The sequence below is a fragment of the Mauremys mutica genome, chromosome 1 (genome assembly GCF_020497125.1).
Source record: "Mauremys mutica isolate MM-2020 ecotype Southern chromosome 1, ASM2049712v1, whole genome shotgun sequence".
Lineage (NCBI taxonomy): Eukaryota > Metazoa > Chordata > Testudines > Geoemydidae > Mauremys > Mauremys mutica.
This window is the reverse complement of record NC_059072.1, coordinates 329,132,450-329,157,392: the sequence shown is the minus strand read 5'-3', so window position 1 is coordinate 329,157,392 and position 24,943 is coordinate 329,132,450. Positions and strand designations below refer to the sequence as shown.

The following is a 24,943-nucleotide window of genomic DNA, read 5'->3' as shown; positions in this document are numbered from 1 at the left end:
CGCTCTTCCCAGGGGCGGGAGGCGCGCGCCCCGTTGAGTTTTTTCCCCAGTACCAGGAACGCGCACTGCGCACGGCCCCGAGTCGCACGGGAGCGCGCTTCGTTGGCTGTAGGTTGGTCCATGTGCCGGGTGAGGGCGGGGCTAAGACGTCCAGCCACTGACCCTGTCGCCCCCCCCGCCCCCGCAGGGCCCCTCCCCCCTTCAGTCAGGGGGGCTGGGGCGGTGGCCGCTGTGCTGCTCCCCGGGGGGGGCGCGCTGGGTTCCCCCGGCGCGTGCGGCGCCCCCTAGTGGCCAGGCGCGCTCCCGGGCCCGCCCGCGGGTTCACGAGAGCTGGGGCGCCCCGCGATTCCGTATGGGCAGCGCGCGCTGGGCCTTCCCCTGCGCCGCCTGGGCCCCGCGCCGGGCCGAGTGGCTGCTGGCCGCGCGCCTGGTGCAGCCCGAGGAGAAGGACCGCGTCCGCCAGTTCGTCTTTGCCCGGGATGCCAAGGCCGCCATGGTAGAGGAGGCGGCGGCGGCTGCGCCTGAGGGCGGTAGCGCGGGGGGAGCCGCGCGTGGAAAGGGAGTTACCGGGGCAGGAGGCAACGCGGGTGATTTATTTAACGCAGCGCCAGTTGCTGACCCTTGTGAGCCGTGCACGCGCGCGGTGCTTTGCCTGGGTAAAACAGAAGGTCCCTACCCCCGTCTGCTTGTCCACCAGCTGAACCTGCGGCAGGCCAGCCGGAGTGTCCCGCTGCCAGCACGCCATGCCCTATGCTGGCTTTCTGGGAGGAGTGCCAAGGGTTCGTGTTAATTTATAAAGCTGGAAGGGTGTGTCCATACTGGCATTGCATTTAGGAACAAGCCTCCCGACTCAGGTCCATAGACGTGCAGTATTAGCACCCCCTCCCTGGGTTTGAGAGACCCAGACTTAACCTGAAGGCAACCCATACACAGCTGTTTTTCAGCTTTCTAATGCAAGGGTTGTGAGGCTTGTTCCTAAATGCAGTGTCAGTATGGACATACCCTTCAAGTCTCAGTCCCAGGTGCAGCATACACATAACTGCCTTAGGTCCTTCATCCTGGGATACTGCCTGTCTCACCATGACGTGCTGCCATAGTTTAAATCAGCTGAAGTCCTGGAGGCAGCTGCAGGCTGGGTTTTGCTATAAAAGAAAAGGGACTGCTGGCAGGGTGTTCTCTAGCTCAGGGCTACCTCTTTCCTTTAGAATGTACTTCTCCCTCCCCTAATCCCGAGTAGCCCAATTTTTGACCTTCAGTGTATGCTGCAAAGCACATAGTTTTCGGAGGCAGTTTGAGGAATCAAATACACCAAATAATGACCAGTCTCTGTTGTCTTAGTGGTATTAGTGATAGCAGGGGGAGGGGTTCTGTCTGTGAACTATTGACAGACAACAGGTCACAAGGGACTGTGAAAGAATTCTCTCAACCTTGTTTTATAGTTTTATTTCATGAAATAAAAACCAGCAGCAATGTGAGGCTGTATAACTAGGAAGCATAATGTGTAAGAATATGACTATGTATCTTTTAAAACTCTGCAAAGGTGAAGTTCAAGCTTTATATCAACAACTTGAGTAATATAAATTATAATTATTTGTTTTATGAATGATAATTTTTAACTGTTCTACTTTCACAAGCCCTTCATTTAGCTTTTAAATGATTTTTAACGAAAACAACATTAATAGGAAAGCTGAGAGAGAGTTTTAAATCAGTGCAAAGAAATATTCACTGTTGGGGGCAGGGGAATAAAACATCCTAAGCAGGAAGGTGATGAGGTGGTGAAAGGAGGGAAATCCTATTTCAGATAATACGAATCTTTAGAAGGGGGATTGCATTTTACTGTGCTGCATAAATTATTGAGACATTACAAATAAATGCTTGTGTAAAATGTATCTGAGCTGGTAAACATTTTTAGCTCTTTCATTTATCTCATGCTTGATTTTTGTAAATAGCAAGTTTCTTTAAGTAATAAGTAAAACTTAGCTCTACTTCCCAAGTAAGTAAATTAACTGGTATTTTAGCACTTACAAATTGATCTTTGTATATTGCACAATGGTTCCATATGCATCGTTTTAAACTTCTTTTTTATTTCATAGGCTGGTCGTCTGCTGATAAGAAAATTAATTGCAGAAAAACTGCAGATACCTTGGAATGAAATACACTTGCAAAGGACATCAAAAGGAAAACCCTTCCTGGTGAATGACATACTCGGTATCCATTCCAATTTCAATTTTAATGTCTCTCATCAAGGGGATTATGCAGTTCTTGCTGCTGAGCCTGAGCTTCAAGTTGGCATCGATATAATGAAGACTAATTTGCCAGGTAATGTATTACTGTTACCGAAGACATTTTAGACTCTATTGAGTATTTTAAGGTTTCCATAAAAGTCAACCAAAGTCCTTGCAATTTAGTGTTGTTAAAATAGTTAGCCAGCACTTCTGATTTTTTAAACCATTGATTGAATTTATTTGCTTATTTATTGCTGTAAAGTCTCTGAAGTATATATTGGACTTTTTTGTTGCATTTCAGATTGTGGAACTTTCTGTTTATCTTTCCAAGTTTGAAATACAACCATGGATCAGTAAGGCCTTGATCCTGCAATTAAATCAGTAGGGGCAGGCATCTGCAGAAATCTCATTGCAGGATTGGACCCTAGAAGATTTTTAAAATACTAAGCCTCACAGAAGCTTCCAGTTAGCTCATTCATTGGCATAAATATGAACGATAACTGGGTTGTAGAATAATGAAATGCAGGACAAAACACTGTAAAAGGAAACTGTCTCAAATGCATTAAAAAATGCAATTTTACAAAGAGCACTTCATAAAGATAGCTCAGCATTAAACATGACTGGAGTAAAGGAGTGAGATACTGGAATTTACACCAGCAAGTTGTTTTTCTGGCATTTATTCCTACTGTACTAAAAACTTCTTCAGAAAATTTACAAGCATAACAAAAATGGTCTGAAACTATGGAAATTTTGTATCATTTCTTGTGAAGAAAGTTTTTCTGCAGTTTCTCCACAATCTTCAGTTTGTCCAGTATTCTGTGCCACAAGAAATAAAAAATAATGGTAACTTAGGTACAAGTGATCATGACATGATCACGTTTATAATATGTTAACAGAATAAAGTTCAGACCAATAAAGCATATATACTGTACTCACACTGACAGATGATTGATGCTTTAAAGGGGCCACTTTCATAAAACTGAAAACAATTATGAGCCAAATCATCTGGGAGGAATAATTTAATCAGAAAAATGTGAATGATGATTGGGAATTGCTTAAGAACACTTTACTAGATGCCCAAAAAGCCAGAATTGAGGAGGAAGGCTGTATTGTTTTTTTTTTTAAAGAGCAACTCTAGAGGGGAAGTGAAGGCAGGTAAAAATAATATATAACAAATGAAAGAAAGGGGAAGTTGATAGTAATGAATATAAATCAGAACTTAGACATTGCAGAAAATTGATAATGGAAACAGAGGGACTCGAGGAGAAATCTGTGGCCAGCAGAGTTAAGGAGAATAAGAGAGATTCAAAAAAAAAAAAAAGTTATATTAGGGAAAAAGAATCTTAACAATGGTATTAGTCCATTACTAGGTGGAAATGGTAGAACCAGCAATAATAATGCAGAATATGCTGAAGTGTTCAATAAATATTCCTGTTCTGTATTTGGAAAAGGAACAGACTGTTGTCTCATCATATGATAACACTCTTTCCATTCTAGTAGTATCTCAGGTGGATGTTAAACAGAGGTTACTAAAGTTATATATTTTTAAATCAGCATTTCTAGATAGCTTGCATCCAAGAGATTAAAAATCAGCTCTTTTTAAAAAGTTTTGGAACACTGAGGAAGTTCCAGAAGGCTATAAGAAAGCTAGTAATGTGCCACTATTTAATAAAAGTGTAAATGGGATGACCTGGGTAATTATAGTCCTGTCAGTCTGACATTGATGCCAGGCAAGGTAATGGAGTGGCCATACAGGACTTGATTAATAAAGAATTATAAGAGGGTAATAACTATGTTGATTGGCATTAATTTTTATGGAAAATAGATTTTTGTCATACTAATTATATCTTTTTCAACCAAACTTGTAATCTTATATAAAAAACAAAACCCAGTGCAGAGGTAATAATGTTAGACCTGTGGAAGGTGTTTGACTTGGTACTGCATAACATTTTGATTAAAAAACTAGAATGATATACAGTTAATTTGGCATATATTAAATGAATTAAAAACTGGGTAATTGATAGGATTCAGAACGATAGGGAATCGTCATCTGGTGGGATCCTGAAGGGATCAGTTCTTGGCCCTACGCTATTTAACATTTTTACGGTGGCCCAGAAGAAAACATAAAATCATCAGTGATCCAGTTTGCAGATGATACAAAAATTGGGGGAGTGGTAAATAGTAGAGGACAGATCACTAATTTAGCGTGATCTGGATATCTTGTTAAATTGGATGCAAGCAAACAATATGGCTATGTATGTGTGTATGTATATGTGTATCTATGAACAAGGAATGCAGGCCAAACTCACACCATGGAGGGGAGCACTCTATCCTGGGAAGTGATGCCTCTGAAAAAGATTGGTGGGGGGCAGGGGGTTTTAGTGAGACACTGTGGACAAAAGGGCTAATGCAATCCTTGGATGCATAAACGGGAATCTTGAGTAGGAGGAGAGGTTATTTTACCTCTATATTTGGCACTGGTGCGACCGCTGCTGGAATACTGTGTCCAGTTCACAATTCAAGAAGGATGTTGATAAATTGGAGAGAGTTAAGAGAAGAGCGACGAGAAAGCTTAAAGGATTAGAAAACCTGCCTTACAGTGATAGACTCAAGGAACTCAGTCTATTTAGCTTAACAAAGAGAAGGTCTAGCAGAGAAAGGTAAAACGTGATCCAGTGGAGCTATACAAATTCAGACTGGAAATAAGGTGTATCTTTTTAACAGTAAGGGTAATTAAGCACTGGAACAGTTCATCAAGGATCATGGTAGATTCTCCACCACAGGCAATTTTTAAATCAGATTGAATGCTTTTCTTAAATATATGCTCTGAAAGCTTCCCCAAAATAATTCCATGACCTGTGTCATATAGGAGATCAGGTTGCATCTTTTGGCATTGGAATCTGTGTTTATGTATAAGAAAATATTTTATTTGTGAGAATGACACATCATCTATGCATACATAATTTATTAATTGTTTTAAGTAATATTTGTAAATATCTATGCACTGAGATTGGAGAAGCAACTTATTATGATGGTCAGTTTGGGGTTTGACAGATCTGGCCTTGATATGCAGAAACTTTAAATAAGGTCTGGCAATATCAGGATTCTAACCCTGGTATTTGCGTGCAGCTAAGCCCTTGTTTGGGATTCAGTTCAGTCTCTCAAGACCCAGACTGTCAAGGAGAAGATACAGTGCCTTAATAGCAGTAACTGGAGGCATTATGCCTTGGAAAGATATATTGCTTCTTGAGAGCTAAGGTGCATAGGCAGCACCTTGCCACACCTTTTAAAAAGCCTTTCTGTTTCAAAAGGTAGGGGACAAGGCCTCACCCATACACCTTCCTCACAGGGCTAGTTTGCACTGGAAACAGCATTAGTTGGCTCCTTCTCCTTGCGCACTGGGAAGCTCACAGATTATATGTATCCACGAAGGCTTATGGCTACACTAGTACTTTTGTTGATAAAACTTATGTTGCTCAGGGGTGTGAAAAAACACACCCCTGACCAACATAAGTTACACCAACAGAAGCACCGGCGTGGACAGCGTTCTGTTGGAAGGAGATGCTCTCCCACTGACATAGCTACCACCACTAGTTGGGGGTAGTTTAATTATGTCGACAGGAGTACTCTCTCTCGTTGACATAGAGGGCTACACAGGAGGTTTTACAGCGGCACAGCTGCATAGGTACAGCTGTGCCACTGTCAGGTCTCTAGTGTAGACATAGCCTTAAAAGGAACTGTGGAGGTGGGGTATTCTGTCCTCTGCTGATTTTAACACGGTTCTGTAAAGCAGGCACGATTTACTGCTTGGCACTTTGAAAGATTTTCCTTTAAATGGCATAGGCATTCTTGCTCTCTCTTTCTCTCTCTGGTTTTTACATAGGTACTGGTGTATAGAGTGGTTTTACAGCCATTTAAAATCCCTGTGTTTGCCACCTTGTGTTTAATTGTCCAAAACCTCTCCGTTCTCTAGCAAACCAAAAGATCAATGTGAATCACTAACAGGTTGTTAAGTATCAGAGGGGTAGCCGTGTTCAACAGATTGTTGAAGTCCTTGTTTTTTCCCTTCCCACATCCATTTCTAGTATGTAACAGAGTAAAAGTATAAAAAGATGTCTAGATGGCAGTTAATGTCAAGATTAAAAAAATCCACACCCTAGAACGCTTTCAGAAAATCATTTTAATAAACGACATGAAAAGAGCGAGAGCCAGATTAATGTGTAATGATTAAATGGCGTTTTAAACACATTTCTGTACTCTACCCAACTGGTCTTACGAAACTAATTGAACTGTTTGATTCTAAAAGCAGCAGATCTTTCCCAGAGGGCAGAGCATAGGTTTAATTGCACTTTTTTGTTTTTGTAAGACTATCTTCACCTTTTTTCCTGCCCTCAAATAAAGAGGTTATTCCAGTGTTTAAGGGGAGGTTTTATGAGCAGCTTCTCAGTTAAATAAAATTATATATTACTGTTATTTAAAACTGCAGGAGTAGCTGAAACTCCATAGTCTCCCTTTACCATCTTCCTTTTTCCTTTCTTATCTTTTATCTGTTTCCCCCCACCACCATCCTTTGGATTTTGTGCGGATTTCTTCCTTAACCCATCTTGTTACCTCCTTTTTGGAAGAGTTTCCTTGTTTATCATCTCTCCCATCCCTTAAAAAAAGTATATGGTGAGGAATGTCCATTTGGTTATGGAAGGCCGGATACACCCTGGTCCATTGCTCATTAAATGAGCCAAAGGAAGTCACTTCAGAACAGCCTGAGGTGCTCCTTTGCCTTGTGGCTGAATGTTCTGACCCATGTTCCTGCCGTTCATGGGACCTGATATGTGCTTTCATGCACTCCGTGTCTGTGCCTTCATTAAAGGGCTAAACCTGTGAAATAGCACCAATGTAAATACTAATGGTGCATTGTATCCATATTAGCCATGCTGTGTTGGTTGCTCTTCTGCCTCATGTGCATACTTCTGCTGTATTGCATCATTGCAATTGCACTGCCTTTTGATTACCTGTCCCTCAGTTCTCAATATAGCTATGTGAAACAGTGGCTTGTGGGGATTTTGAAATCAGGGACACAATGTGAACCGCAGGGAATTGTTGGAGAAGTGGACAGATTTCCATATATTACTAATATACTCCTATAAATATCAAAGTAGTGGGTCCATTTCTTCTCCCTTTTCTAAAAATATATATTTTTTTGTTTCACTTAGGTCTTCTAGATAGTGAAATCATCTGAGAGGGCTGTGAAGGAAGATCTGTTGTTTGAATTATATTGAACAAAGTTCTCGAAGTACTGTAAGGAACAATCCTTCATTAATAGGGAGATGAACTAGAGATAAATCTGTTTCTTTTTAATTCTAAAATTCTGTGAAGTTAAATATGTATAGTCTGTCTTCCTATAATAACTGAGCTGTCAATAACCTTTACACAACATTTCTTTTTACTGCCTCTCCCTGATAAAAGAAGAGAGCTTTAAAACCTGCGTTGCTACTGGCATTTAACTGAATAATAACGATTTAATAAGTGAGAAACAAGATGTTTTTTTTATTTCACATGACAGAAATTACAAAGCATAGCTTTTTGATAGAAATTATTTCTATAATATGTGAGTTCTCACCTCGTTTTATCATATTTTACCACTATGGATTTGCAAGGGAAAAACATAATTTTCAAATTAATTTAAAAATAATTAACAGTTATTGCCATATCACAGTCTTTTCCAGTAGACATTTATAAATGAGATTTAAAGTAACTACAACAATATTTATTAACCTTAGTGGTGTAGTATATTTCAGTGGACAGACCCAAAATACATATTCAGTATAATTCAGTTCTTCTAATGTTTTATATGTACGGTAGAAGATAATTAAATCAACAGTATTAAGGGTGGCACTTGAAACTACAGCCACAATACATTGAGTCATTACTAATAGTTTTCCAAGTCACAGTTTGCCTAAAGACAACTTTCTTTTATCAGCATCACATGAAGCATATTGTTACTGCTCTCTTCTGTGTTATGAATATGTGCCTTTCTCTTTAGTAGGGATTGTTGTAATTGAAAAATCCACAGAGTGGTGCTGTTGCCCTGTCATTGCCTTTAGGTGTTCCAGCTTTATCATGTCTCAGAAATTGAAGAAATACATGCGGCCATCTATAATCTCTTTCTCTTAGCTGACTAGGACAAAGGGTTTAGTACAATGTGCATGAAGTGTGTTCTTTGGGTACTGTATACCTTTTAACTGAATATAAATTACATCATTACTGCATTCTAGTGATTGCCATACAGAATCTTTAATAAGGTCAGTTGGTTGTCATTGTATTCAAGTTAGTGTTCCTATTTTTATAATATCCCTTAATTGTATAATATCATCAGGTTGGTGCAACCTGGGGATATGATTTTGTTGTTGTACAATCACTTTTGCACAAAAGATACTATACAAAATAAGTATCATAAAATGTTTGACGTGTTTTGAGAACTATTGTACACTTAACATGTTACCGTATATATGCTTAAGTATTACTTTTTCGCTGTGTTGTCTGAGTCACTGGAATAACGAAATAGACTTTTCCTCCTCCTTACTCTTGCTGCATTATAAATATCTCTGAAATGAGACTACCAAAAGAAATAGCCTTGTTAGGGAGTGCAATGAAAGAAAAAGAAATTGGTCTGCAAATGCAGAATAGTGATGATTTTCCAGTGCTTGCAGGTTACACAGGATTCCCGGAAGACTGATCTGCAGCTGTTCTATATCACCATTTCCCTCCATTTAGATTTCTTTGTTATAACAATGTAACAGTAGTGTTGATAGAGGAAATCTTTTCTTTATGCATTTTGTGGTTTTTTTGTTTGTTTTGTTTGGTTTTTTAAATCTGCCTAGTGATCTAGCACATTATGGTTATAATAGGCTCACCTAGTCTAGATTGATAGTATACAATTGTTTAACTTCCTAAGCTTCTTAGATTCACATCATGTTCCTAACTTACTTGATTCCGGACACTCACTGAGCTCAGTGCATTTTATTTTGTTTAAGATTGTTTTAAGATGAATTATGTAGTCATTTGAGAAAAGGCATGCAGTTCTGTTCATTGGCTGATGGAAATGGAAGTAATTGCATACAGATCATTTTCCATGAGAGGCAATGCATCTCAAATGATTTTTAGAGTTTGGAAGAGTAGTGTGATAAGGGTTCTCAAATTGTTACTAACTGCTGTGAAGAAGTTAATTGGGCTCTTGACTTGCCATTTAACCAAGGGGCATGAACTTCTATGACAGCAAACATTAACTTGGCTTCAATAATGTGTGGGATGCTTATAAACCAGGGCAGACTGTAACAGATGTCAGTTCTCAGAGACTTTTAAAACAATCATACATTATTAAAGAGCATGTTTAGCATTTGAAATATTCAGAACTTTATTTCCCTGCTGTGATAGTGAATCTATTTATAAATATTGCCATGTATTTGTTTAAAATGGAATTATAGAAGTAGATCATTTATCAGTTTATTCCTGGTTTTCTCTGGGCTAATTAGACTCTGCCCACTTCTCTTAGCTATCACATAAAAGTTACTTTAATACTGAAATCTTCAGTCTCAGATTAATTCCAGACCCAGGTGTTTGAGTCATAAAATTGTATCTTCCTTCTCCTCTTCAATATTTTTGATTTATGCTGGTAAAGCTTACTAGAGTTCATGAAAACCTAGTTTTTGAAGTTTGGTCAGCCAACCAGGACCAGGATTTGAAGTTTGATGTGAATTCTGCTGCCTGTAGAAATTTAATTTGAGACTAAAAGTATTTCTTGAGATTTTTCTTTCAGTAACCAAACTATCATCTGAGAATACCTGATATTGTGAAGCTTGCCTTTCTCTTGTACATGTAGAGTAAAGTGAAATGGACACAGAATTAATTCACTTTTATTTTTATTTTTTTTAGATTTTTTTAATGAATGATAAATGAATAAGAATTAGGCCAAACTTTGTATAGAAAGAGTACAGAAGAATACCTGACTTCCATTCTTACTGCTAAAGGAAAGAAAGAGAGCTTTATATCCAGCATGCTGAAAGAGGATTTTTGATTCCTTTTAAGAACCTTAAAGTAAATTCAGAGGGTTGGACGCACCTGCAGTGTGGTCAAGGCATTTGGCATGAGATCCAGCACTGTATTGAACGTCTGTTGAGTTTTTTGATTTTCTAAAAAAAAATTATCACAATTTTTCTTTGCTGTGGGTGTTCCTTGATCCTAGTAGAAATGTCAAAAAGAGATTTTTTTTCTAGAGTGCATTTGTCCTCCCTCTGACTTTGATTCTACCTTCATTAAAGTTTTAATTTGTCTTAGGACTTATTGCCACGCTTCAGTACTTTCTCTGCAGTTAGCATCTAACCTTTGCTGGAGGAGATCTATTAAAAAATAGGTCAAACTAATATAATAGCAATGTATGCAAAGCTGGGTTATTTGGTCTCTTGCCTTAATAACTGGAGGGTTGAGTTGTAGAAGTCCAGAATGATTTATCAAAGAAGGAATGCAAATGATCACATTAATATCTACAGCAGTGTTAAATATGTGGCTCTTGCACAGTGTCTGGAATGAATTAAAAAATCATATTTGGCATGAGTCTTCCATTGAGTAAGGAGGGAGAAATCTGTTTGTGTTCCATTGAAGATACAGAGAAACAGACATTTTAAACTATTGTACATAAAGAATATATATTATACACTAGCTTTATTATTATTACCTCTTAGAAACTTCATCTCTAGCTTAACTTAATCTCTTCTACCAATGAAATACTGTTTTTAATTATGGCATTAAAATTTTTTTTTCACATCATTTTATGTGAGGAAGCCCCATGTCCCAGTATTTAGTAAAAGCAAAATATTCTTCTATACCATGAAATGGAAAAAAATAAAATAAAATTTGGTTATCTTTTGTCTTTCCCTTTAGAGGCAGTCCATGCTGTGACTTTTTAATAGTCATGAAGAAGTTTTTAGAGGGAGGTAACGGCATTTAAGAGATTGAAATTGGCTTATGGGAATGTAATTGCAGCAATAGTGGAATAATTGTGGAATAGTTAGGAGGGTTGAAATGAATATTTGGAGAAAGGAAATGTTGAAGATGAGGAGTGAAATAGTATTAAACAAAGTAGGAGAGGAGCTGATGGAGAAGGCATTGAGTAAAAAGAAGAGAGACTACAGGGATACTTGTCTAGATTGTTAGTGAGGTTTTTCTTCTGCACATTGACTTTATAGTGATGATTTGTTGCCTCTAACTTGTCTTTTCAGTAATTCAGTTCTAAGTTTCAGAGTAGCAGCCGTGTTAGTCTGTACCCGCAAAAAGAACAGGAGTACTTGTGGCACCTTAGAGACTAACATTTATTTGAGCATAAGCTTTCGTGAGCTACAGCCCACTTCATTGGATGCATAGACTGGAACAAATAGTAAGGAGATTGTGTGTGTGTGTAATATATACATACAGAGAACATGAAAAAGGCTCCCACCTTTTCATGTTCTCATATATACACACACATACAATCTCCTCACTATATGTTTCATTCTGTGCATCCGATGAAGTGGGCTGTAGCCCACGAAAGCTTATGCTCAAATAAATGTTAGTCTCTAAGGTGCCACAAGTACTCCTGTTCAGTATTAAGTGTTCAGATTACCAAAGTAAAAGCAAAGCTAGAGAGAATTGGCTCTTTTTTTTTTCTTACAGAAAGCTAACGAAATATCAAATAAAGAATTTAATTTTTGGTAAACTGTTGGCTTAAAACTCTACTTGTCTATTTAGTGAAGTCAGCCTGATCAAAAAGATGAAACAGCAGAACCGCAGATTAACTCACATATGCTACAAATTGCAGTTTTTTAACAATACTATCAATTTCCACTAGGAATACTGGCTTCAGCTTTACAAACTTATTTGTTGCAAGAAGTTTGGAAATAGTGAAGGATTTCTGCATTGTTAAAAGCTTCCTTTGGAAGTGATCTGTCAAGATAATACAGTTTAGAGCTCTGATTTATCAATTTCAAAGTTAGGACCCAGTATTTTAGAGACAACTGCTGCTTTGCAGGCTGACTTGTGAAGTGGCAGAACCATATCTTAAAGGTCCCTGCTCAGAAACTGAAAAGATTGAGCTTCAAACTGGATTCCCCTGACATACTTCATCCTAGGGGAAACTTTGATTTTCAGCAAGGCGAGATGGTAAAAGCTTTCCTTAGAAGAGTGACTTGTTGCTGCTGTTATGGTAGTTTTTCAGAAATGCTTAGGATGAGATAACCTTTTGATACTTGCATAATATTAATGTGCACTTTTATTGCTTATATGATAGTGTATTGGACATGAACATCTGTTTTGTGATCTGTCATTGCAGTGTATACTGTAGATATATCTTGTAGTCATACAATTAGAATATCTAATCGTGAAGTGCAAATAGAGAATTGTAACTGATGCTGCATGTTTTGTAGTAGTTTCATTTGTTGATATATGTTCAAGGTTTTTTCAGTAAGACTGGTTTAGTGAGGAAGCCATCTGGAGATAGTGTTTAAAAACAGCATTCTACCACTGAGTTCAGAATTTTTCCTTCTGTGCCATTGGTGTGGTCCCTGAACATGTAGTGTGTCTATGTAGGTTCTGCCCCTGTGCTGTTGAAGTGCTTTCCACAAATAAAATGACAATAATAATTTTCTTTCCTGTTAGCCTGGAGTAAATTGGGTTTTGTTTGGGATTTGGTGGATTTGGTTTGTTTGTTTGTTTGCATAGGCATGAAAGTGGGGGGCATTATTGTGTAAAACCTTGGAGAAAAGGTGAGTTTTGCATTTAGCTCTAAATGAATGGGGAATAGTGTTCATTATTTTTTTCATCAGGCAATGAGTTACATATTCTTGGACAGGCTCCTATGAAAATTCTTACTCCTGCAGTCACGAGGCCCCCCGGAACAGTTTCATTGTTGCAGTCAAACATAGCTGCAGTGGAAGACCATGGTCCTAGTCAGTCTCTCTCTCTCGAGTAATTAGGACTTGTCCCATGCTGGGCTTAGAAAATCAGGACAGGAACCTTTTACTTGGGCTCTGTACAATGGAGAACAAGTGACTAATTGACATGATGTGTTGCTGAGCAGGCAAGCTGATGGGTTCTGAACCACCTTGAGCTCATGGTATGGACCTTCATTCTTAAAATATCTGCGGTAGTCAAATAGTGTTACAGAAGCATGAATCGCTGTAGCCAGATTTGGACAGGAATGAGTTTGGTAGATCTTTATCTCATAGGAGTATCTTGGTGTTGGATGGTAATGGTTCTGATAACTGTTAACACATCTCTCTTGTGAGTATAGTAGATAGAATTAAAAGCCAGAGGTTTTTATTAAGGTTTTTATTTCTGGATGGTAATTTACCAAAGTGGTTTCATCTTTCAGGGTTTTTGCATGTGTAGCAGGACTTAGTAGTACAGAATTTCATCAAACGAATAAAATGTTTGAGAGAACCTGGTAACTTGGCAGAAATACTGTAGTGTAAGACTACAGTTCTTCATCAATATCTGGTCATAAGTGATGGATGCCTCTGTCCTAGTATCTAATCCCCCACCACACACAAAAAGAGAGACAGACAAAGGGAAAGTCTTGCTCATCTAAGGTATGTAATGCTTCCAAAAACCGGTCATCCAGCAAGGAGTTCTGAGAATGTATGACACTTCTGACATTTGCAGTCACCCCCTGCAACTACCACCATGTTTGCTCCTTTAAATAAAATCATCTGAACACCATTATATTTACTACAAGTGTTGAATAACAATCAGAGCTCTTGCAGTCTTGATAAATATGAGATGATTGCTCTAATCATGCTGTAGAAGATGCTAATTTATTCATAGACTTTAAGGCCAGAAGGGATGATTTTGATCATCTAGTATGACCTTCTGCACGTTGCAGGCCACAGAACTTTGCCCTCTCTTGCCCACTCCTGTAATAGCCTCTGGCTGAGTTACTAGAGACCTCAAATCATGATTTAAGGACTTCAAGCTAGAGAGAATGTACCACTTACTCTAGTTCTAACCCATTCTTATGTTATGTTCTTATAATTATATTGTAAAAATGAGAAAGTAAGCAATTGTTCAGTAATGGAGTGCTGTGACACTTTTTTGTATTTTTATGTCTGATTTTGTAAGCAAGTAGCTTTTAAACGAAGTGGAACTTGGAGTATGCGAGACAAATCAGACTCTGAAAAGGGTATAGTAGTTTGGAAAGATTGAACCACTGGCCTATGTGACTATTACTGTCAGTTGTATTGGCAGTATCTTTTCTTTAGGTATTTCTTTCTCCAAAGCTGTCTTTTTTTACTTGATTTTCCTCCTGCTCAATATTAGAATCAGGTGTGGAGATTACATGAGCATCTCCCCTGAATTCCTGGTTTAAAGCTCTTTTAATCACTTGTGCCAACCTCTATCCCAGAAGTCTCTTTCCATCCCTACCCAGGTGGAATCCATCCTCTGAGAACAGTCCTCTGTGCATGCCTCCTAGTGGTTGAACATCCCTAAGCTCTCCTTATAGCACCATTGTCTGAGTCATCTATTGATCATCTTAATTTTGTTTCGCCTTCATTCTCCTCCTCTAGGGACAGGTAGAATCACCTTAAGATCACCTGAGCTTCCATTTCTTTAAACACCTTCCACAGCCTGGCATAGTCTTCCTTGAATCATCTGAGTGAAACTCTAGAAGTATCATTTGTTCTAACCTGAAGAACAGTGAGTGGATTCTCTCCCACTCCCATTAGTATCCTCGTTAGCCTCAGGTCCACATCCTGTATCTTAGCTCCCATCAGACACCTCAGTCTTCTGTTCTCTGGATCAGTTCTGGTGACAGTCCTATCTGTTCTTCTTAGTAGGGAGTCCCTGATCACATAGACCTGTCTCTTCCTGGTGTTGATGCAATTCTGTGGCCTTCCCCCTTCTTTTCTCTCTGGCTGCAAGTCCACTTGTCTTCTGTTCTCACTTACAAACTTCTGCAAGTCATCCTCTATCCTCCTTGGGCTCCGAATTCTGGCTATCTCCATTGTCTCCTCCCCTTTTTGTAGGACTAGCTACATGTCTCTTCCTTCTTGCTCTCCCATCTTCTGTTACTGACTGCCTCTACCCTTAATTTTCCAACTCATCAACTCTGTTCCTCAACTCAATTTCTCCTTTGTTAGCCCGTCTTTTTAACTCTGCCTTGTTCTCATAGTTACATACCACTTTCTTCATCCAGCCTTCTACCCTCAGAGTTTTCTAATCCAGCATGCATCCACAAATCTTTAGGTTTCCTTTCAGCATCCTCTCTCCTTCCCTCCATCATCCACTCAGATCGCCTTCAAAACTCAACCATAGTTTCTAGCTGCATCTCCAAACTTCAGATCATGCTCTCAGTGTGCAACAATGTTCACAATGCAACATTTCTTCATTATGTTACATTTCTTCTGAAATACCCCATACATATCAAGCTCTACTAGGCTTGGCCTTGCAAGCACTTGGAAGAAGGTTACGGAAGAGTTGTGCTTTTTACCAATGATATGGACAAGTTACCAAATCTCATTCTCTTATTGATTGTTTGCTTTTCCTTTTAGTTACCCACTGTAAGCACAAACAAAAGAAAAAGCATGGTGGCTTCATGAACTGCTTAAGAAAATAAAGACTTGTTTAAATACTTTTTGGAAAAGGGGAGAAAATCACACTGGGTTTGATCATGCCAACAAACTCCTTAATTGTTAAGCTGCCCACCAGCAAGTATATGTTCCAAACAGATGTTTAGCATGGCAGGAACTAGTAAACCAGACTACTACCAAAATTTCAGAGCATCTGGCATTTTTGAAAGTTTACATGCCAAGAATTAATTACACATAAAGTGTACTCCTGCTGAAGCACATAAACCATGTTTAATAATTGGATGGTGACAGAGACATGACATTGTGTTGGGGTTAATTGCTTATATCCTCTTCAGTGTTAGGAGGGGCAATATGTGTCAAACTTGTCACTATGCCAGTATAATTTCAGGGGTGGGACTGTTTAGTCCACTATGATTCTATGGCCCTTCACATTTAATGAAGGCTGTACGAAAGGCTTACTTAATGAACATAGATTGACTACTTTGCTAATGCTGGCTCATGAAAGTTTAACAGTTTGTCTGATATTGCAATAATTATTCATCTGTGTTTAGGATTATTAATTCAGGGCCATCGCTAACAACAGACCATAGGTCTTTTCCATAAGAATAATATAGAACGAATATGGGTCAACAAAATGATTTAAATTAGGTTAATGTGTCATCTGGATCATGAGAATTACTAGGGCAAAATAATATCCCAATTGATCATATTTTGACTAGTGTTAGTAAATTCTGTCCTAGTCCAGAATAGTTAACTGTATTTTTTCTTTCCATTGTGACATTAATCCAGTTTAACATTACAGGCACCGTAGCTCTAAGAAGAGTGGTCATTTGGTGTGTGAATGTTTCTAGAAAGAAAGAAAAACAGCATACAGAATTTTCTCATCGTTTTCTCCTTGCATGGTATAAGATTTCCTTAATTAACTTCCCAGTGAAAGGAAAGTCTCACTATGGGAAAATAGCGTTCTCAAAAATCTAATGTATGTTCTTGGTTTTCAATATGCTTTTAGGAAGCTTGAATTTTACAAAACCTCAGTGATTCAGGCAGGGACACTTTATTTCCTCATTACATAATTATCAGATGAAATTAACATTTCTTTCATTACCTGCTAGAAAAATCCACTCTTCTGGCCTAAATATAAGTGACTCTTTGTTACCAACTTTCTCAGTCTTAACTGATAATTTCCAAGAAGTCTGAGCAAAGACTATACAAGCCGTATTCTGTCAAGGAATACTCTTAAGATGTTTCTTTTCAGGTACTGGATGGTTGAGAAAGCTGATAATGAGATACAGATCTTTTAACCTTTGGTTCATTAGTCTGAATCTGCAACTACAATTTAAGTAACTAATTAGCTGCGAAGTGGACGGTGGGAAATAATTTCATTTTTGTCCAGTTTTGAATGGTCAGGTATATAGCAATATCTTTCTGTCATCATTTGATTGAAGACTATTGACATACCTAAAAGATTAAATAGGGACAGGTAGGGTTTGAGCCATGTTATCTCTGAAGTTGTTAAAACCGTGCATTATATAGACCCTCAGATGTATTATCATTGTCCTAAGTCCCAGGTAGTTTGTTTAATGCAATGGCGATACCACTGTACATTTTCCTTCAGTCTGGATTGATGACTCTAAAGTAGCAGAAAATATTACCTTATGGATGATTAGTAAAGAAAATAATATTAGGCTTGTATTTTTAACATTATGATCTTTAAAGAGAGACTGAAAGTTTGGGATGAAGTGGAGAGAGAAGGGGGTTCTCTTCTCTGCTTATTTTTTAAAACTTAGACATATCTGGTAGATCACTTTTTCCTGGCTGTATTGCAGGAACTTTAGATTTTCTCCAAAGCATATTTTAGGGTGCCTGATCTTTTTCAATGATTAACAAAAAGTTAATCTGTCATTGAAGTTAGAGATGTTAACACAAACAGATTTAAACAAAAAAGTTTAAAATGTCTGATGAAATAAAATCCCTCTCTCCTCCCCTTATGTTCCTTAACTTTCACTCTTGCCTCTCTTGTAATGCTGTTGTTTTCACTATTTTTTCCAGACTTTAGAATATCCAGGACCTGAATTTGTAATGTAAAAAACAAGCAAACCCTTAGGATTAAAAAAAAATTACAGATGCCAAAAAAAGGGCACAGGTTAATTAAAGAAAATTCTTTGCAAGTTACCTCTTACGGATCTGATGAACCTTAACATTACCAGGCAAGTGATATGTTATACACTATAAGGAATTCTCATCTCAGTTATTCCAGTTTTATGTCGGGGACCTCCATTGACTACAAATGATTTACAGTTCTGTTATTGTGGGATGAGAAGCAGGCCCAAAATGTAGATTAAAGAAAAGTTCTGTTATTTTCTCTTAAAGAAAGTTTAAAGATTTACACCATTTCTTCTGGGAATACCATAAAGTAATATGTGAGCTTCACCTACTGGGTTTGCACAAGAAGCTAAATAATAAACCTCTTTAAGAACAGTTCACATTCTCAGCAAATAACAAAATAGAGCCCTGATGTCTTTGATCTGTTAGAAAGACAGGAGTAATATTTTCTGGATGGTAAAAGTTAAAGTGAGTTGGGAAGACCTTTAACTTTCAGTCTTTTCCAAGAAACATGTGAAACAATGAATGGAAAGAGAGAATGTAAAACTAGTAATGGCAGCAGGGAAATAAATTTGTTTAAGCAGTTTTTCTTCATGACTCTCTGCTGACTTAGGGCATGGCTACACTTGCAAGTTAGAATGCCTGGGGCTGCTTTAATGTGCTCTAACTCCCGACCTGTCCACACTGGCAAGACACTTAGAGCGCCTGGACTCTGCAGCTGGAGTGCTCCTGGTAATCCACCTCCATGAGAAGCATAATGCTTGTTGCACCTTGGTGAAACACCCCAGCGTCAGTGTGAACGAGGTGTTGCATTACTGCGCTTTGATCGGCCTCCGGAAACATCCCATAACCCCCTTAAATCAAGTGGCCACTCTTGTCATTGTTTTGGAATCAGCTGTAGGAATGTTGATACCCCCTTTCAAAGCTCCGTTTCTGACACCGGGCATTCTTATCTGCTGTGGGACAAAGCAAGCCATTAGTGTGGAATGTTGCTTGCTATGAGTGTGTGAGAGAGAGATGGGGGGAGTGGGGTCTGAACTTAGAAGACAGCATGCTGACACACTCTCAGCCCCCCCAAAACCCACTCTCTCTCCTCCACATACACACAACACATTCCCTTTCACACTACACCCCACCCCCTGCATTTGAAAAGCACGTTGCAGCCACTTGAATGCTGGGCTAGCTACTACAATGCACTGCTCTTTGTGGCATTGCAAGAGCTGCTTATGTGGCCACGCCAGTGCACTTCCAGCTGAGAGCGTAAACACTCTGCAGCGTTTTCCCTGCTGCGGTCTCCGAAGGCTGGTTTATCTCCCAGCGCTCCATATCTGCAAGTGTAGCCATGCCCTAAATTATAGTCCATAGTTAATAGATCCATAACTCTGTTTGCTGTGAAAGTTTCCAAATCTCTGCAGTATCTGAAATTAAGGACTTTAGTTACAAGATTCTTATTTAATCCTATCTTAAAACAGAACTATGTTAGTGATCGTCTAGTGATCTAATACTGTTCTTCCGTTTTCTTAAGCCAACTACCATAAAAATCTGTCAAAAGTCATCTTGTTCACTTCACTATCGCCTGGAGAATTCTGTGATACAACTCTTCAGAGTCTGGTTTGCTGTCAGCTTTTCTATTTATTTCAGTTTTAACATTTCACTTCAAACCTTATCCCCCATGAAAATATATCAGTCTCAAGGATAAAACTTCAGCTTCTGTGAATACCAAAACAAAGAATTCTTTCAGACTCCCACTAATATCCTTCTCTGTCAGCAACTCACATTCTTTAGTGGCCTCGTTGGTTCTGCGTAGCCATTTTGCCTTTCATACTTTTTGAGAAATATCTTATTTGCATTTGGGCTTAGATTATTTTTAAGTTTATTTTTCCTTATAAAATTTTAACACTCTCCTTTAACTCTTTCCCTTTATTTTGCTTGCATATATTTCTTCTAATTTTATGTTTCATGTAAACAGTTTAATTTTCAGTTCTGCATTCCTATACATACAACAGGGTTATTATGCTTATGGTTTCTGAATGGTAAACAAGGATAGCAAGCATGGTTCTGTAGTTCTGAGTTAAATTACTAGCTCTCCTACAGACTTCTTGTGTGAGGTTGGGTAAATCGCTTAATTTTAGTGGTTCTGAGAGAATAAAATTATCCATATCCTTAGTTGAAAAAGTGGTATTTCTGTATAAAGTCTGAAGCTGCACTAACCAAAAAAGAAAATCACTTAAACCTGTCTTTCCTTTAAATATAAAATCCAGGCACCTGACAAAGATTTATATTTTGGATGACAAGTGAACTTTAACATTTAGCTAAATCAGACCAAAGAGAGGATAATTTATAAAAAACCTCACCAATCACGATCAGTGTCGCACCACTTTCATTCTGAAATCCACCTTTGTGGACTTCCTTGCAGCAAATTCACTTCACAGATGCATATGGTCTTGCTATCCTCAGTCAATTTTTTAAAAAAATGTAATTACACATTCACAACACTAAGAGTCCATGTCTCGGGAACTGGGTGGTTCTATGTGTGCCCTGGTGCTGGGGTACCCCAGGACCCTCTACAGCATGGAGGAGGGGCTCTAAGATCTCTTTTCTCTGGGGGCCATGATGGTGGAGGGAGGAGGAAAAGCAGATGGATGGAGGACCCCAGTCCTGGTGGGTGGTGGAGAGAGCACAGGTCCTGGTACTGCAGGGAAGGGGACCCCAAGGCTGGAGAGCTGAAAGGCAAGGAGGACCCTGAGGCAGGGGGATGATAAGGGCTGGCCTTGGCCTGGAGCTGGCATTGGAAGGCCCCTACCCAGTGCTGGGAGAGGGGAGAAAGGGCAGTGGAAGGGGGAGGTGTGGGGCACTGGGGGGACACCAGTGGTGGGCAATGGGCGATGGAGACTACTGGCTAGCACTCACCTGTGCTAGGGGCAAGGGCCCCCCCGCTGTGCTGTGGAGGATCCTGCTGGAAAGGGAAGGGTCCATCCAAGGTGGAATGGCAGGGTTAGTGTCAGCCTGGGTCAGCCTGCCCTGGCACTAGTGGTTGTGAGGCACTAGGACCCTGTAGCGGCAGGCGACGCCAGGAGCTGTTGGAGCAGGCTGGGCCTAGGTTGCTTGCTGCTGCTGCCGCAGAGACTGAGCCCAAGCCTGGGGGGGCTGCAGACAAGAAAAAGAAATAAACGCCCAGGCCGGTGAGTGCGGGCCTGACCCCTGCTGCTGGTGCCAGGCTCCCCGCTGTTCCCCTGGGCTGCCCTGCCCCCGGCATTCCCCTGAAGCGTGGGGCCTCCAAAGTGCGGGTCCCGGGCTGGTTGCTGTGGTCCGTCCTATGGACGGGACGGCTCTGCCCCCAGTGGTTGCCTCTCTTGAGGGGAGCCACACATCTCTCTCTTTTCTGACAGAGGTATCTCCTGGCTGAACTGTTCCCTGCCTTCACTGTGTATTTCCCAGCAAAGAGAGTCTGCCTAAACAGCCTTGGTTGTTTTCTCTTCAGAGATTGGTAAGCAGCAGAATGATTGCTGCAGATATAAGATACCATGCAGCACTTCCCATGCAAGCCTACTTTATTCTTAGTTAAAAGCATTACAGAAAACATATTAAAAATAATAAAAGAATGCTACACATGTGCTAATAAGCTTACCAGGCATCACACCACCTTAGGGGTTTCTTTGTAGTTCCAAGTTCCATCAGAGCTTGAGCTCAAAACAAGCACAAACTGTTATGAGGCCTCACTAGGCCAAGTCTGTCCTTAAGGACTGGGGTATTCGGTGGACCAGGAGTTCTGTCAGGCTAAACTCTGGACTTTCATCCAAAAGTATTTTCTTTGTCTTTTGTTTTTTGGATAATTCAGTTTGAACTAGAATATTCATTTCTCCCTGGGGAGTGACTTGAAAGGCTGTTAACAGAAGAAGTTAATTAGTATCCCCTTCCCTACTACAGAAGAAACATACAATGCAACAACACATGCACAGTTGCATTTTAAATGATTGTACTCCAAAGGTAGTAACCCCTAATTCACTTAACTCAGTAAAGCTTATCTTAATTCTATGAGGTTTGTTCAGAGCACTACAGATATTGTCAGTCTGTCAAACCTCTTACTATGCAGTCTTTTCCACTGCTTCTGCCCAGCTGTACTGGACTTTTCTCTTATCTATTCACACAGTCTGGATACAATTGGTAAGAACCTTCTCCTTTTCATCTCTTGTCCTCTGGAGCAAGCTTCCTGTTTCCCTTCAGACTGTAATTTTTCAAGTCTCATAGAAAAACATGCCTTACCTTCCTTGCCTGTGACTAAAATTACAAAAATTAAATCTATATCCTGCTGTAGTGTTGATCCCATAAGCTCATTAAATGCCTGACCAATCAGATAAATATTGTGCAGCTTCCGGATGCTTGTCAATTTAGCTCTAATTGTATTATTTGCCAAAAAAAAATCTCTGAAATAAATATTATATATTGTAGGAAAGAAAACTGTTTTGTCCCTGTGATAGACAAGATGACCATAAAAGTCTTTTCTGTCTCTAATTTCTGATCCTATGATTCATGAGCAACTACAAATACATGAGTATCTGTCCAGAAGGGTTAGTGACCATTAGAGATGCAATTATGTTTTTCTAATTGAAGGCATCACTAACACCCTCAGCTTGTATCTCAGCCTGACAACTTCAGTGCTGTTTAATCATCCCTGAATCCCGAGAAAGCATCCCAAACTGAAACTCCTGTAGAGTACTCCCAGTTGCTGCAGCTGAGACTACTTGTGTGAGTATGTCTTGCAGAAATGGGCCCTGGATAATATATTCTGTAGTAGCTACTCACCTTGAGTAAGCATTGCAGAATCAGGCCCACAAAAAACAATATACCTAACATATACATGCACACAACTAATCCTTTAAACCATGCTGTATATGGTAGTGCTTTGGAATGGACTGAGAATTCCCCATGGATGTTTGACATTCCGTTTCTTACTATCACTTTTAAATCTGAGAATCCTTTTTAGTTAAGTAAGCAGCAGGAGTACTATTGCAGCCTTGATGATGCAGAACTTTAGCATCACTTTGCCAGCCTAATTCTTCAACAATCATAAAAAAATTCTCCAGTGTGTTTCTACTGAATTTTTGATGTATAAATAAAATAATTGATTCCAAAGGAGAAAGTAGTGGACGTGTTATTCCTTGACTTTAGCAAAGCCTTTGATACGGTCACCCACAGTATTCTTGTCAGCAAGTTAAAGAAGTATGGGCTGGATGAATGGACTATAAGGTGGACAGAATGGTGGCTAGATCGTTGGGCTCAACAGGTAGTGATCAATGGTTCCATGTCTAGTTGGCAACCAGTATCAAGCGGAGTGCCCCAAGGGTCAGTTCTGGGGCTGGTTTTGTTCAATATCTACATTAATGATCTGGACGATGGTGTGGATCGCACTCTCATCAAATTTGCAGATGACACTAAACTGGGAGGAGTGGTAGATACGCTGGAGAGTAGAGATAGAATACAGAGGGACCTAGACAAATTAGAGGATTGGGCCAAAAGAAATCTGATGAGGTTCAACAAGTGCAGAGTCCTGCACTTAGGAAGGAAGAATCCCGTGCACTGCTACAGACTAGGGACTGAGTGGCTAGGCAGCAGTTCTGCAGAAAAGGACGTAGGGGTTACAGTGGATGAGAAGCTGGATATGAGTCAACAGTGTGCCCTTGTTGCCAAGAAGGCTAATGCCATTTTGGGCTGTATAAGTAGGAGCATGTCAGCAGATCGAGGGACATGATCATTCCACTCTATTCGGCATTGGTGAGGCCTCATCTGGAGTATCATGTCCAGTTTTGGGCCCCACACTACAAGAAGGATGTGGAAAAATTGGAGAGAGTCCAGCGGAGGGCAACAAATGATTAGGGGGCTGGAGCACATGATTTATGAGGAGAGGCTGAGGGAACTGGGATTGTTTAGTCTGCAAAAGAGCAGAATGAGGGAGGATTTGATAGCTGCTTTCAACTACCTGAAAGGGGGTTCCAAAGAGGATGGATCTAGACTGTTCTCAGTGGTAGCAGATGACAGAACAAGGAGTAATGGTCTCAAGTTGCAGTGGGGGAGGTTTAGGTTGGACATTAGGAAAAACTTTTTCAGTAGGAGGGTGGTGAAGCACTGGAATGAGTTACCTAGGGAGGTGGTGGAATCTCCTTCCTTAGAGGTTTTTAAGGTCAGTCTTGACAAAGCCCTCGCTGGGATGATTTAGTTGGGGATTAGGTCCTGCTTTGATCAGAGGGTTGGACTAGATGACCTCCTGAGGTCCCTTCCAACTCTGATATTCTATGACTCTTAAGTTAAATAGCAGTCTCTTATTGTCCTGGGATTCCATTGCATAGATAGTAGGTTTTGCCTTGAGAATTCCTCTCTTTTTAGTCTGGATTCATTACTATCTTTACAATATTTTATTATGTACAAAAATGCCATATGCATACATACACATATAACGCTGCCAAATTTCATTTACAAAGAAGAAATTTTTTTTTAATCTAAAAAGAGAAGATGTATTGCATATGCACAAACTGAGTTTCAAACCTTGGACCTCAAATCTTGGCAAATCGAAGACCTCTTACACTGGAATGTCAAGAGGAAAGATGTTTGAGGCCTCGTAAAACCAGAACATAGCAAAGCTTTGCCAAAACCAAAACATGGCAACATAAGGCTACATTTAGTTAAAAATAAACTACCTGTTAATTAAATGGTCCCCAGTAGAGGCTGAATTTTGTATGGCTCTTCGTAATTCTTCATCTGAGCCTGTAATCCTCCATTTGCAAAAGAAGGTCCTCTTAGGATTTTTACTTTTAAGGCACTTTGTCTAGTAACTTCTCAAGTATCTGAGATGTAGTACATGCTTAAAAACATGTTTGCCTTGCTTTATTTATATTTTCCTTTTATAACAAGGTACCCTAAGTACTATACTATTCTTTGCTCACAAACTCCCTACTATTTTAATCAAAACAGGAATTGCCCTTTCTTCATCATGTATGTCTTTCTCCA

At 39.6% G+C, this 24,943-nt stretch overlaps 1 protein-coding gene across 2 annotated transcripts in view; it reads left to right on the top strand.

The window, feature by feature from the left end:
* Window positions 1-205: 205 nt before the first annotated feature.
* AASDHPPT (aminoadipate-semialdehyde dehydrogenase-phosphopantetheinyl transferase) overlaps window positions 206-24,943 on the top strand; it is a 50,294-nt gene continuing 25,556 nt past the window's right edge. The window contains exons 1-2 of one of the 2 annotated variants that reach the window (XM_045018801.1): window positions 206-496; window positions 2,094-2,319. In XM_045018801.1, coding sequence (XP_044874736.1) covers window positions 353-496; window positions 2,094-2,319 — 370 coding nt within the window. In that variant the 5' untranslated portion in view covers window positions 206-352. Of the gene's footprint in view, window positions 497-728; window positions 780-2,093; window positions 2,320-24,943 lie in introns of those variants that run through there. The other variant, XM_045018806.1, reaches the window with a different exon arrangement.